This window comes from Crocuta crocuta, unplaced genomic scaffold, assembly GCF_008692635.1.
Source record: "Crocuta crocuta isolate KB4526 unplaced genomic scaffold, BGI_CrCroc_1.0 scaffold430, whole genome shotgun sequence".
NCBI lineage: Eukaryota > Metazoa > Chordata > Mammalia > Carnivora > Hyaenidae > Crocuta > Crocuta crocuta.
In genome coordinates, this window is record NW_027527934.1 from 2,598,589 (window position 1) to 2,617,169 (window position 18,581).

An 18,581-nucleotide genomic window follows, 5' to 3' on the forward strand; every position below is an offset into this window, starting at 1 on the left:
GTTGTCAGGTTTGAAATACAAAATAAAGAATCACAACTAACATGTCATTGAGTAAATAGCCACTGTGTAAACCCAGCAAAAGAGGGGCCTTGTGTGTTAGGATGTGGCTAGTAGCATTAGTACTCAGCTAAGTAGCAAAGAAAGAGAGAAGCAACTTTAGGGCAATAATAAAGTCATAACTTAAGTATTCAAACTTTGGTTCCAGTGATGTGGTACGACTTGAGAAACCCGAGTTGGAAGAACAAAGAATCAAGCTCATTGTGAGGATAAACACTGATAAAAACCAGCTGAAGACTATCGAAGAGAAAATCCTGAAAATGCTCTTTACATCTGAAGGAAATATTCTGGACAATGAAGAACTTATTGACACGCTCCAGGATTCAAAGGCAAGTAAAATAGTTTGAGTACTTGTAGAAAGTGCCTTGCTTTTTGGGGTGCTTGGGTGCCTCCGTCAGTTAAGCATCCAACCTCAACTCAGGTAATGATCATGCGGTCCATGAGTTCAAGCTCCACGTCAGGCTCTGTGCTGACAGCTCGGAGCCTGGAGCCTGCTTCGGGTTCTGTGTTTTCCCCTCTCTCTGCCCCTCCCCTGCTCATGCTCTGTCTCTCTCTGTCTCTCAGAAATAAATAAAAACATTTTTAAAAATGTGTGTTTTTTCAAAAGTTACACCTGCAGCTTTTGAGGATTCTGCAAAGTCTTTTCAGCAAGAGTGGCAGCCACACTTGGGCTTCCAGGGTAGCACCAGGGTGTGTCCCGCTGGCAGGGTCCCTCACCCCCCAGTGGAATAGAGGGGAAACTGTAAACAACAGCGTCTCTCATCTTGTCTGAATTTTTAAAATAAAGCATGTAAATGAGAACAAATTGAGGACTGATGGGTGTGGGGGGAGGGAGGGTGATGGACATGGAGGAGGGCATTTGTGGGGATGAGCACTGGGTGTTATATGGAAACCAACTTGACAATAAATTATTTGATAAATTAATAATAAATAAATAAATAAATAAATCATGTAAAGAACTGGGACAAGGTATAAATTGAAAGGAGACACAATTATATTCATGTTAATGTCACCCCTTCAGGAAGCCTCCCTGGTATCCCCAACTGGAGTTAATCTCTTCCTCCTCAGAACACAGGTAACAAGTCAGCTGACCCTCTTTTATATCACTTGACACTATTTACCTTATGTCGCCATGATCTAATTACATGTCTTATCTCTCATGTTAGGCTGTTCAGTTTGGTGTTGAATCTGCAAATAGTTCAGCTTGATACTCCTTTTCCAAGGGCTCACCAGGGTGCTTTGTATATAACTGCTGTTCAGTAAAAACGTCTTGTTAGTAAGATGAACTTTTATATTAAACGTATAATCTTGCACTGAATCTTTGGCAGATTCAAACCATAATTTTAAAAGGACACTGAGAATACAACCTGTAAAATGATTTTCATCCATTCATGAGAAACAGAAAATAATTTCCTTTTTAGAAAAATCCCTTTGACCGGGAGTACAGAAGGTATGTTTTTTGTCTTTCACTGACATCAGAAATGCTTTACTATAATACACCCTACAGTCTGTTAAGATCTCAGTATTCAAACAATAACAAACAAGTAATTCTGGGTCCCCGATTTCTTTCCTCTGTTTGTCAGTCTCTTTATCCTCTTTCCATTCATTCTTCCTTGGGTTTTTTTAGTTTCTGGAAGTCGGTGGTTAACCCACTTATTTTTCGTTATCAAAACTTTACACACAAACTGCTTAAAGAATGAACTATTTGTACAGGGTCTGTGATAGGATCCCCTGCCTTCTCTGTGCGCACCGCCACCACTCCCATCCCCGACTTCCTCCGTAAAGACAACTATATTTGTCTCTTTTTCAGTTTTGTTATTTGGGGTTTTACATCTTTTTCCTAAATAACAGACTCATATTGCTGCTACTTGAGCTTTTCTTTTATACATTCACTGTTGTCTATACCTCTACCACACCCACACCCACCGCCCCCACACCCTCTCTTCCCATCCCCCAGTCTCCCACTGTAGTTCTATCCTGATTATAGTTAAACATCCAGTGTTCACATTGCCTGGAAGTATGAAGACCTGGCTGCAAGTATTTTAGGGGCTAAGGAGAGAAGGGCTATGGTGCCAGCATCCAGTGTATGTACATTTACCTAATCTCTCTGTTTTCATTGTGGTAACAGGCCCTCAACTGTGCCTGGCTTCCTTCCATCAAAAAAATCCTCTCTTTTTGGGGCACCTTGGTGGCTCAGTCGGTTAAGTGGCCTACTTTGGCTCAGGTCATGATCTCACCCTCTGTGAATTTGAGCCCTGTGTCAGGCTCTGTGTTGACAGCTGAGAGCCTGGAGCCTTTTATGGATTCTGTGTCTTCCTCTCTCTCTGCCCTTCCCCCATTCGTGCTCGCTCTCACTCTCTCTCAAAAATAAATAAACATTAAAAAAATTTTTTTAATACTCTCTTTTAATTTCCTCGGGAATGAAACCTCTATTTTCCAGTCAGAGTGGGGTTAAGGACAATCCCCTGACTAGATGGGGAGATGACTTGGGAGTCTATCAACCAATTCTTCTTTTAGGCCCTTCCCCCTTCCAGTGTTTGGATGTCCCCTAAGCTTTTGAAGCGGATTTGTATTTTACAAACAGAGTGACTTCTTGGCTTTCCCCTTTGTCAGCCTAGGAAACTATTTTCCTGGGTCTGCTAAGTCATTACCATTCTACTCTCTGCTTTCTGGTTCTCAAAAATTTTATTGATATTCCTCTTCCATTCTTTCTATCTTTGTGAGTTTGCACTGTTTTTAAAAATCCCTTTACTATAATTTTATCGTGGTTTCAGTAGGGAGTAAGGTAGATAGATACATGTATTCTGACTGCCTTCTTTCTTTGTAAGCTGGTTTCTTTCTGTGTCTGCAGGGAGTTGCCTTTGAAGAAGGGCAGAGGTAGGACCAATTACTCCTGGGCTGTGTTTCCTGCCACTTCCTGCCTGTAGTTTATACTCCCCTAAGTTCCCAAAGCCCTCATTTTATTTTTTTTAAGTTTATTTATTTATTTTTTTAGTAATCTCTACACCCAACATGGGGCTCAATCCCATGACCAAGAGTCGCATGTTCCTCCGACTGAGCCAGCCAGGCACCTCCCAGACCCTTCATTTTAAAATATGTATCATATTCAGGGTGCCTGGGTGGCTTAGTTGGTTAAGCGTCCGACTTTCGCTTAGGTCATGATCTCACAGTTCGTGGGTTCGAACCCCGCATCAGGCTCTGTGCTGGCAGCTCAGAGCCTTGGATCCTGTTTCAGATTCTGTGTCTCCCTCTCTCTCGGACCCTCCCCTGCTCATGCTATCTCTCTCTCTCTCCTAGAAGTAAAAAAAAAAAATTAAAATATGTATCATATTCTTTGATCACTGCTGAGGCCTCAGATCTCTTGGGCATAATACCTGTAAGTGGTTACTAAACTCAACTGAGATGTATACTAATTCTAATATTCTCTGGTGAAAAGAAGAAAATAGTACGCTTTGCTTTCTCTTTAGCCCAGGATTCTTCATTATCAGGGCTTTGAGCTGCCCCAAAAATTAAAGAATTGTTTGCAGGTGGGTCTCCTTGATCCAACTCTCCCATATCAACTTCCTTTTTCCTACTCATATGTAAATGTTCTAGTTGAGTCCAGTACTGAGCTTGAGGCTTCCCACTCAGCCCTGCTCTTTCTTGTCCCCTCAGGTTCCTAAGGGGCCAATACATAGAGTTTGAGCCTTTGATTTCTGGGAAAAGCTGAGTCCCTCCCTTCCCTTTCCTGGAGGACAGGGGTGGACAGTCTAGAATTAATTTAGCCACTAGCCACATGTGGCTATTGAACACCTGAAATGTGGCTGACTTGAATTAAGGTGTATTGTTACTATGAAATATGTACCAGGTTTCGAAGACTTAATCTAAAAAAAAAAAAACAAGTAAAAATATCTCAGTAATTTTATATGGATTTATCTCATATATTGGGTTATATGGGCTAAATAAAATTATTGTTAAAATACATTTCGCTTGTTTCTTTTTACCTTTAATAAATTTAGAAAAGATAGAATTATGTATGTCTCTCACATTAGGTTTCTGTTGGACAGTGGGGTCTAGACAGAAAGCCTGTTAGACCCCCTTTTAGCTCTCCTTTCAATAGAGCAAATACTAAACGGTAGTTCCCATAGTGATTTTTCTGGTACCTGCCCTCGACTCTTTGACTTTCTAGACACAAATCTCCCAACCCAGGGATATCCACAGCTGAAAAATATGGGGTTTGGGAGAAGACAAAGACAGGCAGCAGTATAGACAGACTAAGGGAGACAGAGAAGGGAATCTTAGAAAGCCCATTGGCCAAAAGGCTCCCCAGAACCACTAACCTGAAACAGAACAGCAAAGAACAGCAAAGACCTTGAAAATATCTCCAACTTACTTAGGTTATAACCCTTCACAAACAACAGCTACTATCTCCAGGTTTCCTTACATTCCTCACACATGGGAACACGAGGGAAAGAAAGAGGAGAATGCTAGTCTTCTTTGTTATTCCAGAATGGGATGTGATACCACTTCCTTCTGGCCTCTTTCCATCCCCCTCATTGGGGTAGTTTCATGGATGTCCCTTCTCCCCTCATACATTCTTCTGTTATGTGAACCTTGCATCATTCTGGGATGGCTCATGGAGAAATCAGAAAGCAACTGGGAGTTCTCTGTCAGGTTTCCATTTCAGAAGCACCTCGGATTCGAGTCTCAGAGAAGCACTGCTCCAGCTTTGTCAGCTGCTTGTATCGACTACTCCCATTTGCCTAGGCCCCACTCTGGAAGAACAGTGGTCAGCTCAGCCAGAAGGTCACCGAGTCCTGACATTCAGTCATTCTATTATTTTAATCACTGATTCATCATATCCTTATTTCTCTCCTAGACCTAACTGGATATATTCCAAAAACCCCACCATTTTCTAAAAAATGGATCCTTAAGAACTTGTTTTTGTATCTTTATTTAGATCACTTCAGGTGCCATTAAAATCAGGCTAAAGGAAGCCGAGTCCACCGAAATCATGATAAATGTTGCTCGTGAGAAGTATCGTTCAGTAGCCACCCAAGGCTCTGTTATGTATTTTGTTATTGCAAGCCTCTCAGAAATAGATCCTATGTATCAGTATTCATTAAAATATTTTAAACAGGTAAGTGTGTCATTTTGTCAATGAAATTCATGTCTTTGGTTTCCCTTTAAACCCCACTGAGTTACTTCTTTGCCTCAGACAAGTCATGAGTCTAGTTATCAGGTAAAACCCTCTAGGAGTTTGGGTTCGGACTTTCAGGTCAAGAGCAACCCTACCTGCCATGGCTTGTCAACATTCAAGTGCCCAGGATGCACAGAAAACTGCAGAGAAAGAAAGGAAAGATCTTCTCTTGACCTCCTCGACTCACCGAGTTAGACTCTGCTTGTCAGTGGGAGGGGTAGCAAAAAATTTGTGCCAGTCTTTTACCCAAACATTCCCTATATCCTGTTTGGCAGTTCCTCCACATTGCCTTGGGCAGTGGGCTTCTCTCACCTGCAGGTCTCTGACCTCCCAGAGAGCAGAAATGAAACCTCACCCATCCCTGTCTCCCCATCATACTGCTACATAATTAGTGTTTCATGAACAAAGAGTCTGTTTCCATCCCTCTGTAAAAGAGCTGTTGAATTTTTATGACCTTAGACTGAACTTGGTTTTGCCTCTAGATGTCTTGTTCACGTTTTAGTTAAGGATCCAGCAGCAAGAGGAGCTTCAGGAGAGAATGGAAATGAATAACTGAAAGAAATGAGAGGCATGTTGTTTAGACACGCCCGGGCTCTCTTCCCACAGGATGTGCATTTGCTATAGCAGCCTTTAAAGCCGTTTGTTCTGGGGTCAGATCTCAGCTTCTAAAGGCAGGGATTTGCCCTTCTCATGTCTCTGCTTCCTTCCTTTCCTTGGCTAGCATTAAAGTAAGCAAGGTCACAGGATGAGAAAATGCTTGAATTCCACCTAAATTACTTTCAGAATGCCTTCCTCATCCTGGGGGTTTTGGAATTCATGCTTTTCAAGGTTTTAAAATCTTCAGGAAATAAAAATGAAGATGCTCTGAAAATATCGCAGGCTGACAGAAAAAGGGCTATGGGATGAATCATCAATGCACTGGGGTTATGCTATTTAGAAGAGAAGCTAGAGACCCTCACCATATTTGTAGGTGACCACGCTAGCCCGGGCATATCTCCCAGACCCATCCATAATTGCATGTCACACTGAAATTATTCAGGGTGCATCAAGATTCACCGTGTTTTATTTTAGCACCAAACCTTATATCTTCACTGGATTTTAACTTCTCTGTTTCTTGTTAGGTTATTAAAGAAAGCTCAATCCTCTTTTCTTCTAAGTGTTTTACTGTAACAACTCCACTCCCCTTTGTTGACCAACTTTAGGGAGACTTAACAAGGGTTTTTCCCTTAAATTTCAGAGAGGATTCTAACACATTCTTCCCACATCCTTAACAATTATGTTGGAGAAGTGCCAAGAAGAGCACATGACCTTACCTTGCCCTTACATCTCTCAGCCCAAAATGATTATCAAATCTGAGTTAAGGACATGAAAAAACTGGCTCTTCCAGCTCACCTCCATTTTCCAGTGTTTTCTGCCTCACATCAAGATGATGCCTATTTGAATATTGTTAAGAGTTTGGCAGTGGTTCATTTCTGAAATATGGGAGGGGGCAAGGGTGAGAAAGGAAATGCAGAAAATAAATACCATTTATCAATTTGGGATGCATTCTGGCTTTTTCATAGTACAGTATTCGTCTCCTGTGCTGCCACTGGCTCACAGAATACAGGGCTCAGAAGGGTGGGAGTGAGGAGCAGGGATTTTTTTTTTTTCCCACAGAAATGGAATTAAATCAGAGACATTGATTGAGCTCTCTTTCACACAGTTGTTCAATACAACAATTGAAACTTCTGTAAGTTCAGATGATCTACAGCATCGCATGGAAATACTCCTGGAACAAACCCTTCTGACCGCTTACGTCAATGTTTCAAGAGGACTCTTTGAACAACATAAACTCATCTACAGCTTTATGCTCTGCGTGGAGATCATGCGTCAGCAAGAAAGCCTGACTGATGCCGAATGGAATTTCTTTCTCCGAGGTGCTGCAGGATTAGAAAAGGTATTTCACGTTTGGATTGTAAATGTTATTTTGAGTAGAGCCCACGAGCACATACCAATGCTCTGTAGGGGGTGAAGATTATGCATTTGGCTGTGTGGCCCAGCAGGGAGGGCCCTGGGGGGGGGCGGTCTAATGGGCCAGGCTGTCACTCAGCTCCATCTCCAATAGTGGTGCAGTGTCGGTAACATTTATACTCTCTATGCAGCAGTGCCCTGGGATGTGGGGAGTAACCAATGAGCTAGTAGATGTGATCGTGTTTTGAAAAGTTGACCATCTTACAAATATGAAGAGTTAAAGTTCAATAATGTTGTAATTCATAGATTGGGCAATCCTGTTTGGGAAATCATGACTCTCTCTTACCTGGACACAGCTTTCATTATAAAGCACAGGACGTAATATAACTAGACTGACACCTTCTGTAATACTGTAATACGAGTTCTGCTGCACTTGCCTTCTTTGTGTTCATCCTTGTACTGAACTTGTTCCAGCCCCTTTAGCTGGACTATGTCACCCCCATACCACAGACCTGGTCACCCACAGAAGTGAGCCACACCCCCCCCCAACTATTAGCTGAAGTTCCATCTTAACCCCACTCTAAATTCTTGGCTCTATCCTGCCAGTCTTGAGCCCCACCCTTAGTCCCTGCAGACATGACATCTGTACCTGTTTGCCAGTATTTGAGCCTCAGTGTATTGCTGGGAGGTTGGACTTCATGTTTGTTTTTTTTTATTTGACTCTCAGTGCCCTATGCTCCCAGGACAAACCCAGACAAGACCTCTCCACAGGATGTTCCTTCCTCCCCACTCCCCACCTATCTTGCATGCATTCATATACTATGAATGCTTTCTTAATACTATCTTAACTTCATAATCACAGTTAATACTGTCAGAGGGCTTGCTTTGTGTTTTATGTATATCAGCTCATTTATTCCTCTTAGTCTTCCTCTTAATGTGAGTTCCTAATTTTATCTCTAGCCTGCAGATAGATTTAGGCACAGAGAGATTAATTTGTCATATTCACATACTTAATAGGATTTGGAACCAGCACTGGAACCCTTGCAGTCAGTCGGTAGAGCTTGCACTCTCACCCACTTCACTCTACTGCTGACTATGAGTCACGCCGCCAGGCCCTTCCCAGTGCATTATTGTCCTTCTTTCCTCACAGTACTCTGTTAACAGTCTTGTTTACAGTTTTCTCTAGCAGAGGCTTCAAGTGGTTAAGGAACTTTCCATAATCAGATAACTAATGCATGACAGAGTCTGATTCAAACCTATGTCTAGGCTTCCAAAGACCACATCCATTCCAGTACCAACTGCTACTTCTCATGAACAACATATTTTGAAAAGAAATGTAAAATATGTTTAAATAGCATCAAGCACAAAACTTAAAATTAGGGGTGCCTGGGTGGCTCAGTCAGTTGAGCGTCTGACTCTTGATTTCAGCCCAGGTCATGATCCTTGTGGAACTGAGCCCCACATCAGGCTCCACACTCAGCATGGAGCTTGCTTCTCTCTCTCTCTCTCTCTCTCTCTCTCTCTCTCTCTCTGGGTGGCTGAGTGGCTCAGTCAGTTAAGCTCCCAACTCTTGGTTTCAGCTCAGGTCATGATCTCATGGTTCATAGGTTCAAGCCTCATGTCTGGCTCAGTGTAGGGCTTGCTTGGGATTCTCCCTCCCTCTCTCTATGCCCCTCTCCCCCACTCATACTCTCTCTCTCTCAAAAAAAAAAAAAAAAAAAGACAAAAACACAAAACTTAAAATTAGTCAGAACTCATCTTAAGAAACTTCTCAAAAGTTTTTTTATTAAATTTTCTTTTTCTCTACCACAAGGAAAATAGAATGATTCTTGACTGATTTTTTTTCTTTTTAGAAATGTGTTTGGAGGACATCTTTTGTCTAGTCACTTTATTTAGTTACTCGTATTTTAACACTAATATTTCTCATTTTTATCATAAATGCTACATATCAATAGAATACAAAAGCAAACTACATGATCATCTTAGTAGACACAGAATAAAGCATTTGACAAAACCCAATACCTTTTCATCATAAAAACACTCAATGAACTATAAATGCAAGGGAACTCCCTCAACTAGATAAAGGAGTTGGACAAAAACCGCCACTAACAACATACTTAATGATGGAAGCCTGGACGCATTCTCCCTGGGATTAGAAACAACACAAGGATGTCTGCTCTAACCACTTCTTTTCAACATTCTACTGGAGATTCTTGCCAGTTAGGGAAGAAAATGAAATAAAAGGCATCCAGATTGGAAAGGAAGAGGTAAAAGTATATCTATTTGCAGATGATTTTGTATCTAGAAAATACTAAAGAACCTACTTTTTAAAAAAAACCTGAAGTATTAGAATTAATAAATGAGTTCTGGTCTCTGACTTGGGTAGAGTGGCACCTGGTCCGTGGTGCCAGCCTCATATTAGTCTAGGGTGAAGCAATTCCTCATTTATCCCAGCTTAGCTTTGGGTCCGTGCTGCTGCCTGGTTCATGCCCTGGACACACAGATTGAAAAAAAAAAAAAAAAAAAAAAAATGAGTTCAGGAAGGTTNAAAAAAAAAAAAGATAAATGAGTTCAGGAAGGTTGCAGGATACAAGATCAATATTCAAAATAATTTCTTGTATATGCTTGTAATGAACAATATGAAAAATATAATTAGGAAAAAATCCATTTACAATAGCAAGAGAAAGAATAAAATACTTAAAAATAAATTTAACAAAGGAAGTTCAACCTTATACTCTGAAAACTATAAAACATGTGGAAAGACCTTAGAGGACCTAAATAAGTGAGAGAACTCCCACAATCATGGAATGGAGACTTAATACTATAGGATGGCAGTACTTCCCCAAATGACCTACAGATTCAGTGAAATCTGCATCAGAACCCCAGGTGACTTCTTTGTAAAAACTGACAAGTTTACTGTAAAGTTCATATGGAATCACAAAGGGTCTGGATCCCAAAACTTACTACAAAGTGACAATAACCAAGACAGTATGACACCAGCATAAAGATGAACAAATGGATAAATGAAATTTGAGAGTCTGGAAATAAAATCATGTGTCTGAAGTCAACTGATTTTTTACAAGGGTGCTAAGACAATTCATTGGGAAAAGAAGTCTTTTCAACAAATGGTGTGGGCCAACTAGACAGCCACATGCGAAACAGTGAAACTGGACCCTTACATCACTCCAAATATAACTTAAAACATCCCAAAAACCTAAACATAAGAGCCAAAACTCTTGTAAGAGGACATAGTAAATTTTCATGACTGCCTATTTCACAATGGATCCTTAGATCTGATGCCAAAAGCATGAGCAACAAAAGGAAAAAATAGGTAAATTGGACTTTATCAAAAATAAACATGCTTTTGTTTCAAAGGACACTATTAAAAAAATGAAAAGACAACCCCATAGAGTGGGAAAAAATACTTGCAAATCATAGCTGATAAAGGAGTTGTATCTAGAATACATAAAGAACTCTTAAAACTCCACAATAAAAGGACAAATGACCCAATTTAAAAATAGGCTAAGGACCTGAATAAATATTTCTCCAAGAAAGATATACATAAGTATGCAGAAAGATGTTTCATAAGGTTAAGGACATACCATTCATCCCCACTAGTGTGGCTGGAATCAAAAAGACAGATAATAAGAAGTGTTGGTGAGGATGTGGGAGAATTCTCATATACTGTTGCCTAGACTCAAAACTGGTGCAGCTGCTTTGGAAAACAGTCTGGAAGCTCCTCAAACAAAACATAGAATTACTTACTATATGATTCAGCAGTTCAACTCCTGGGCATGTATGAGAAATGAAAACATGTCCACACAAAAAACTTGACATATTTATGGACATGAAAACTTGTACATGTTCATTAGCAGCATTATTCATAGCAGCCAAAAAGGTGGAAACAACCCAAATGTCCATCAACTGATGACTGAATAAACAAAATATGGTATATTCATAACAATAGAATATTATTCAATCATAAGGAGGAATGTAGTACTGACACAAACCATAACATGAGTAAAACCTTCAAGACGCTAAACTAGTAAGCAAAAGAAGTCAGTCACAAAAGACCACGTTATAAAATTTGATTTGTATGAGTGTCCAGAAGAGGCACATCTATAGAGACAGAAAGTAGTTTAGTGGTTGTTTAGGCTGGGGCCAGGGACAGATAGGAGGGTAATAGCTAAACAAAACCTGGGGATTTTTTGAGGAAATGAAATGTTCTAAAATTCATTGTGGTGACAGTTGCACCAATCTCTGAATTTACTAAAATACCTTGGATTGTATGCTTTAAATGGGTGAATTGCATAGTATGTGAATTGTATGTCAATAACGCTACTTAAAAATGTAGTATAGGGGCACCTGGGTGGCTTGGTCGGTTTAGTGTCCAACTCTTGATTTCAGCTCAGGTCATGATTCACAGTTCATGAGTTCAAGCCCCGCATCTCTGCTTGGGATTCTCTCTCTCTTCCTCTCTCTCTCTCTCTCTCTCTCTCTCTCTCTGTCTCTCTCTCAAAATTAAATAAATAAACTTATTATTAAAATGTAGTATAGAATCTTAGGCAAATATTCATGAATTTTCAAAGAATTAGTTTCAGTCTACAATCACAGCTGTTTCTCTCTTTTAAAACTGCTTCCCCACCTGTAAGTGCTTCAGGGGATGCTTCCAGATGGCATAATAGCTTTCCCAGGAATTTCTAGGGATATATGACATAAGTGGACATACATACACTCAGCCCTGATGGAATAAGATCATCACGTGTCTTGCTACTGACTATACTACTCAGCTTTCCTCATCTCTTAGAGGTGAGGACATCTGGGAATCAGATTTCAAGACTAGTCTTTAGGGGGAAAAAAAATCCTAAGAATATTTGTTTGGTGGGGAGAGACTGGTGTGATGTGTTGAGGAATAGGCTAGAAGTCGACTTCACAGATTTAATTTTAACCCTTCACCAGATCAACTGCTTTCTACAAATGTCAACCTGGAAAGCTTTCACCAGCTGCACTTCTGGGCAAAGGTCTACAGGTAGAATTGATTCAGCACCTATCTTATTACCTTGCCTTGGCAAATGATTATTTTTAACATGCTACTGAAGCTTGCTTTTTCACGAAGACTGGGTGAAAGCATATTTTGTGGTTGTCTTTGTGAACTATTATTCATTTTCGTTCTGTCTTCTAATAGGAACGCCCACCTAAGCCTGGAGTTCCCTGGCTGCATGATGCCATGTGGTTCGCGTGCTGTGACTTAGAAGAATCGTTTCCAGTTTTTAAAGGACTTACACAATACATACTGTTACATCCTATTTCCATACAAATAGGTAATATGTTGAAAAGGATCTACTATAAGGGGGTTGTAAATAGGCTCACACATTTTTTTAAGGCATTCATTTTTTTTTTATTTACTTAGAGAGAGAGCACGTGCGCAGCAGATAGGCAGAGGGAGTGAATCCCAAGCAGGCCCCATGCTGTCAGCATAGAGCCTGATGTGGGCTCCAACCCTCGAACTGTGAGATCATGACCTGAGCCAAAACCAAGAGTTGGAGACTTAACCAACTGAGCCACTCAGGCGCACCAGGCCCATGAATTTTCAAGATTTATATTTACTATTACACCCAATTTAAAAGGATATGCTGGTAATAAACTATAATTTTTTTTAAAAGCTATAATTAATTAATTAATTAAAGGGATGTGCTGGGGCACCTGGGTGGCTCAGTTGGTTAAGTGTCCAAATGTCGGCTCAGGTCATGATTCCATAGCTCATGGGTTCAAGCCCCGCATCAGGCTCTGTGCTGACAGCTCAGAGCCTGGAGCCTGCTTCAGATTCTGTGTCTCCCTCTCTCTGCCTTCTTCCTCATTCATGCTCTGTCTATCTTTCAAAAATAAATAAACATTTAAAAAAAAATTTAAGGGATATGCTTACCTCTAAGAATTGTCTTAGCTGCACCCCATAAGGTTTTTTTGTAACTTTTCATTGAAGGATGACATACATATTAAAAAGCGTACAAATCAAAATCGTAAAACTTGATATTATCAAAAATTAACTGTATTTATGAGCCACCACCCAAATCAAGAACTGAAATAATACCAGCCTCACAGAATCCTCTGATACTCCCTCACAGGATCCTTTCCCTCTTCCCTAGAGGTAATGCTTGTTCTGAATTATAACATTCTATGTTAATTTTCCCCACAAGTTTTAATATGTAGCCCTTTCAATTCTAAAAGTACACATTTTACGTTAACTAAAATTTAAATAATAAAAAAAGAATAAATAAAAAGGATGATAAGAAAAGCCCTGAAAAAAAGAAAAGTACACTTCTTAGTTTGAAAGCATTTAGGATTTGGAGGAACTATCTTTTTATTGTTTATAATGTAATTATGTTATGGAAATTGGGGCACATGGGTAGCTCAGTCATTTGAGTGTCTGACTCTTGATTTCACTATGATTGCCAAATTCTCTTTGAAATTCCAGAATTTTTCCCATCATATCTTGTGAAAGTATGCTGTTCATTATGACTAAGTTTAGGATTATTTTCTTCCTACTAAATTATTTGTTTTCATTAAATAATATGCCCTTTACTCTATATAATTCTTTTTTGCCTTAAAATGTATTTTCTAATGTTAATGTAATTATAGCACAATTATCTTGGTTAGGGTTCTGCCTCTATATATTTCATACTCTTTATTTTAACTCTTTTGTGTCATCATGTTTTGGGTATCTTGAATGGAATTTTGTTGTTCTGAGCAGTATGAGAGTCTCTCTTTTTTAACAGGAAAATTTTAATTCAATAGTATTTATTACAGTAATCGCTCCATTTGAGGGGCTCTCAAGTGGGGAATATTTTGTCTCCTAGGGGACATTTGTCAATGTCTGTGGACAATGTCTGTTGTACAACTGGGATGGTGCTACTGGCATCTAGTAGGTAGAAACCAAGGATGTGGCCAAACATCCTACAATGCTCAGAACAATCCTCCAGAACAAATAACCACTTGGCCCAAAATGTCCATAGTGATGAGGCTGAGAAACCCTGATCTGTTTGGACTTAACTTCTATCACCTTATTTTGTGGGGTGTTTTTTTTTCTTGGCAGCCTTTTTCTTTGCTTCATTTTTTCTCCTTTCTTGCCTTCAGGTAGCTTATCCATTCTTTCCTTTACCCCATACTTATTTGAAGTTCTGTGTTCTATTTCTATTCTTTAATAATCATTCTCATACTTATAATACGAATATTTATTTAACCAGTAAGTATAATGATTTAAAGTCTACATGGGCCAGAATTTCTGGGATCCTAATATACTTGTTTGATTTCTAAATAAAGACTAGAAAAAAATGAAATGCTCTTCAATAAATGCATCAACCAGAAATTATGTTTCTATGCTGAGGACCAGTTAAACAAGACACCTAGAGATAGAGGCAGAACACAAAAAGGAAAACACTCATAGGGGAAGCCCACAGATGGCCAGTTAGGGACAGACCCAAAGCAGAAAGAGCTAGATGGAACATAAGAAACACAAGGACAAAGAAAGAAGGAAGGGGTGGAAGCTAGAAGGCAAAGAAATTCTGGGAACAACTCATCATGTTTGGACAAAAAGCACCATGTGTTATGAGAAGTTAGATTGAGACTAAAAGTTCAGCTATTTAAAACAACTTTCCTGCTTTCATTTCTTAAACTTCAGGGTTTACTCTGGAAACAGTTGTGAAGGTTTGTACATGTGTGATAAGAGGCCTCGTGTTCTAAAAGTAAGCTTTGGATCTTTGCAGGTGAAGTTTAATCATTCCAATGGCATTCTTACCTTCAAAAGCTCCCTAATTGCCTTAATCTTATGTCTTTGATGGTTTCTAAGTGCTTCACGTCCTAATAATTGAGAGTTACTTAAAATATGCTGTCAAAACCTCTCTCATTAGCCAGAATCCTAGTGACTATACAATAAACAATAAGAACCTTAGAAAAAGGAAGTCCTTTTGGAATAAGTGGTTCTATCATCTGGTCCTCAGAGTAACACAACCGTCTTCAACCAAAGAGCATGGTGGTGTGCTGTGCCCTGTGGTCTCACATCATATAATTGTCTGTATTCCATCTAGAGATCAGAAGTCTTGCAGAAATGCACACTCCTCCAGAGTCATAGTCTTGAGTGTCACTAAATTTCTGTCACCACCTCTTTGCTATTACTAGACCCTCAAATAGAGCCCCAGCAGACCAGCTGGAGAAAGAGGTTTCTTAGCCTGAAATTCAAGCCAATGGTTTTGCCTAATGTCCAACCAAAGGAAGTTGTTTGGTTATTGGAGGACAAACTGGCTGTGTTGGCTTGTTAAGAGGCTTACAGCACACCATATACCCTGCACCTACAGGAATTTCAATGCAAACTCTTACCACATGTTAAAACCATTATAAAGGCTGGGGCACCTGGGTGGCTCAGTCAGGTGAGCGTCTGACTTCGGATCAGGTCTTGATCTCATGGATCTCCACACTGAGCTCCACATTGGGCTGGCTGTTGTCAGTGCGGAGACTGCTTTGGAACCTCTGTCCCCTTCTCTCTCGGACCCTCCCCTGCTCACAACACACACACACACACACACACATACCCTCTCTCAAAAATAAATAAACATTAAACAAAATATTTAAAATGATTGTGAAGGCTAACTAGGATCCTAACCCTCATGTGAGATGCAAGCCATTTCTTATAAATATTCCATGGGGGAACTGTTTATCAGGGTATAAAGTTGTATATATGTCAATTTATCCATGTATTATTTATATAAATGAAATTATTTATGCCAGAATTTTCAGTTTGCTTCATCTCCGCAAGCCTGATAATTATGTGTTATTTCCTACCACAATTTTTTTCTGCTTTTTCCTCTACCTCCAACAGTGATTAGTTGTACTCTTCACTATTATCTGACACATAGGTTCATTTTGTTATTATTATATATTTTAATTAATATAACTTGACCTGCTTGTCCCATTTAATTATATTTGCCTTGAATTCTAATTTATTCAGTGTTACTCATATCACTTCAATTTTATATTTTGCTCACATTTGATTAATGTGTCTCTATGCATCCTTTTATTTTTAACCTCTTTATTTTGTGATTTTGTTTTAGCTTTGCTTTTTGTAAGTGGTTTGCTATTGGATTTGTTTTCCAATCCAATATTAAATTCTTTTTAATTAGGTTGGGTAAAGAGAGATTAATATATTTTCATTTGTTGTAAAAACTGATAATAAATGTAGAAATTTTTAAATTACCAAATATATTTATTTAATTTCAAAGTCAGACCAACTCTAATTAAACCATCTTTTTACATTGTATTTCCAGGATCTTTTGAGACTTATATTAACCCACATGAATGGGAAGGCTATTCTATATTGAAGGAGGAAGAGGAAATCATGACAGAAGGAAAAGAGACGAAAAGCCGTAATTCTTGGCATCCAGTATTAAGTTCTTTCCAAAAGCTACTTCTCATTAAGTGTTGCAAAGAGGAGAAGGTAAGGTGTTGCTTTTTTTTTTTTTTTAAATTAAAGGACTGTGTTATAGTTATTTTTACTAATGCTCATCAGCCAGTTATGCTTCATAACTGACTAGATTTATTTGTTTAGAGATTAACAATGGCCAAGTTTGGGGGGAGGCAAGAAATAGAGACTCTGTGTTATTAATAGAACATGTTTTATGCAGAAAATGAAAGAAAAGGCTAGAGAACCATCCAGGAACCTAGTCATCCTTTCCTAGCATGCGCCATTAGGGACTTGTGCTCTCCCAAGAGGACAGTGGTCACCAGAGGGCAGCAGTAGGGAACTGATAGGCCTTTCAGATCTTGGCAACAATGGGAAGAAGTCTTTTGAAGAGAACAAAACCACAGTCACCAAGACCAGTTTGAAGACTGTTGGACTGGTCTATGTAAGAAGTTATGGCAGCCAGAATTAGGATAGAGATTGTAGATGGGGCGCCTGGGTGGCTCAGGCGGTTAAGCCCCAAGACTCTTGATTTCAGCTCAGGGCATGATCTCATGGTTCATGAGTTTGAGTCCTGTGTCTGGCTCCGCACTGAGTGTGGAGCCTGCTTGGGATTTCCTCTCTTTTTCTTCCTTCCTTCCTTCCTTCCTTCCTTCCTTCCTTCCTTCCTTCCTTCCTTCCTTCCTTCCTTTCTCTCTCTCTCTCTCTCTCTCCCTCCCTCTCCCTCTCTCTCTCTCTCCCTCCCTTCCTCCCTCCTCCCTCTCCCTGTTCTTGCAAGCACGCACTCTCTCTCAAAAGAAATAAACTTGTTTAAAAAAAGGATAGAGGTAGGAGATGGAAGAGATAGAGGAGGGTGTAGAGATGAGGCAACTGGTATGGCTTCCAGTTTCTGCTTGGGTGCAAGACGGGGTAGTGTAACAGCAACTGATCAAATGTGAAAGGAGAAATGTATCACAGAAAGATGTCACAGAGTCTGTAGTACCTGCCAGCTATCAGAGTACATAGCAGCCTGGAGACCAATTAATATGTAGGTAGGAAACTCTAGAGAGAAGTGTAAGCTAGAAATAGAGAGTTGGGAACCATCAACATCAAGCTGGGAAGTATATCAAACAGGAGTTGTTGGAATCAAATAGGAATAATACGCAATGGAATCTGGTTTCTTCAACAACATATTTTGTCTGTTTCTTTATTTGTTTGTCTGTTTTGCAAGGGGGAGGAGGAGATGAAGGATGAAACTTAATCAATCTGAAGAGACTTGGATAAATCAGTTGATCTCTATGTAGAAGTTTTATTTAGGTCTGGATTTAAATATACTGTATTTAAACACACACACACACACACACACACNCCCCAAGACTCTTGATTTCAGCTCAGGGCATGATCTCATGGTTCATGAGTTTGAGTCCTGTGTCTGGCTCCGCACTGAGTGTGGAGCCTGCTTGGGATTTCCTCTCTTTTTCTTCCTTCCTTCCTTCCTTCCTTCCTTCCTTCCTTCCTTCCTTTCTCTCTCTCTCTCTCTCTCTCCCTCCCTCTCCCTCTCTCTCTCTCTCCCTCCCTTCCTCCCTCCTCCCTCTCCCTGTTCTTGCAAGCACGCACTCTCTCTCAAAAGAAATAAACTTGTTTAAAAAAAGGATAGAGGTAGGAGATGGAAGAGATAGAGGAGGGTGTAGAGATGAGGCAACTGGTATGGCTTCCAGTTTCTGCTTGGGTGCAAGACGGGGTAGTGTAACAGCAACTGATCAAATGTGAAAGGAGAAATGTATCACAGAAAGATGTCACAGAGTCTGTAGTACCTGCCAGCTATCAGAGTACATAGCAGCCTGGAGACCAATTAATATGTAGGTAGGAAACTCTAGAGAGAAGTGTAAGCTAGAAATAGAGAGTTGGGAACCATCAACATCAAGCTGGGAAGTATATCAAACAGGAGTTGTTGGAATCAAATAGGAA

At 39.8% G+C, this 18,581-nt stretch overlaps 1 protein-coding gene and 1 non-coding gene across 2 annotated transcripts in view; both read left to right on the forward strand.

Moving 5' to 3' along the window:
• The window catches only part of DNAH6 (dynein axonemal heavy chain 6), a 209,415-nt gene that overhangs the window by 154,919 nt on the left and 35,915 nt on the right, over positions 1-18,581 (forward strand). The window contains exons 59-63 of the mRNA XM_077751897.1: positions 206-386; positions 4,997-5,176; positions 6,939-7,172; positions 12,372-12,507; positions 16,501-16,670. Coding sequence (XP_077608023.1) covers positions 206-386; positions 4,997-5,176; positions 6,939-7,172; positions 12,372-12,507; positions 16,501-16,670 — 901 coding nt within the window. The remainder of the gene's footprint in view (positions 1-205; positions 387-4,996; positions 5,177-6,938; positions 7,173-12,371; positions 12,508-16,500; positions 16,671-18,581) is intronic.
• Positions 9,555-9,689, forward strand: LOC144221470 (small nucleolar RNA SNORA48). The gene has a single exon (XR_013332084.1). It is a non-coding gene; the product is annotated as a small nucleolar RNA SNORA48 (small nucleolar RNA).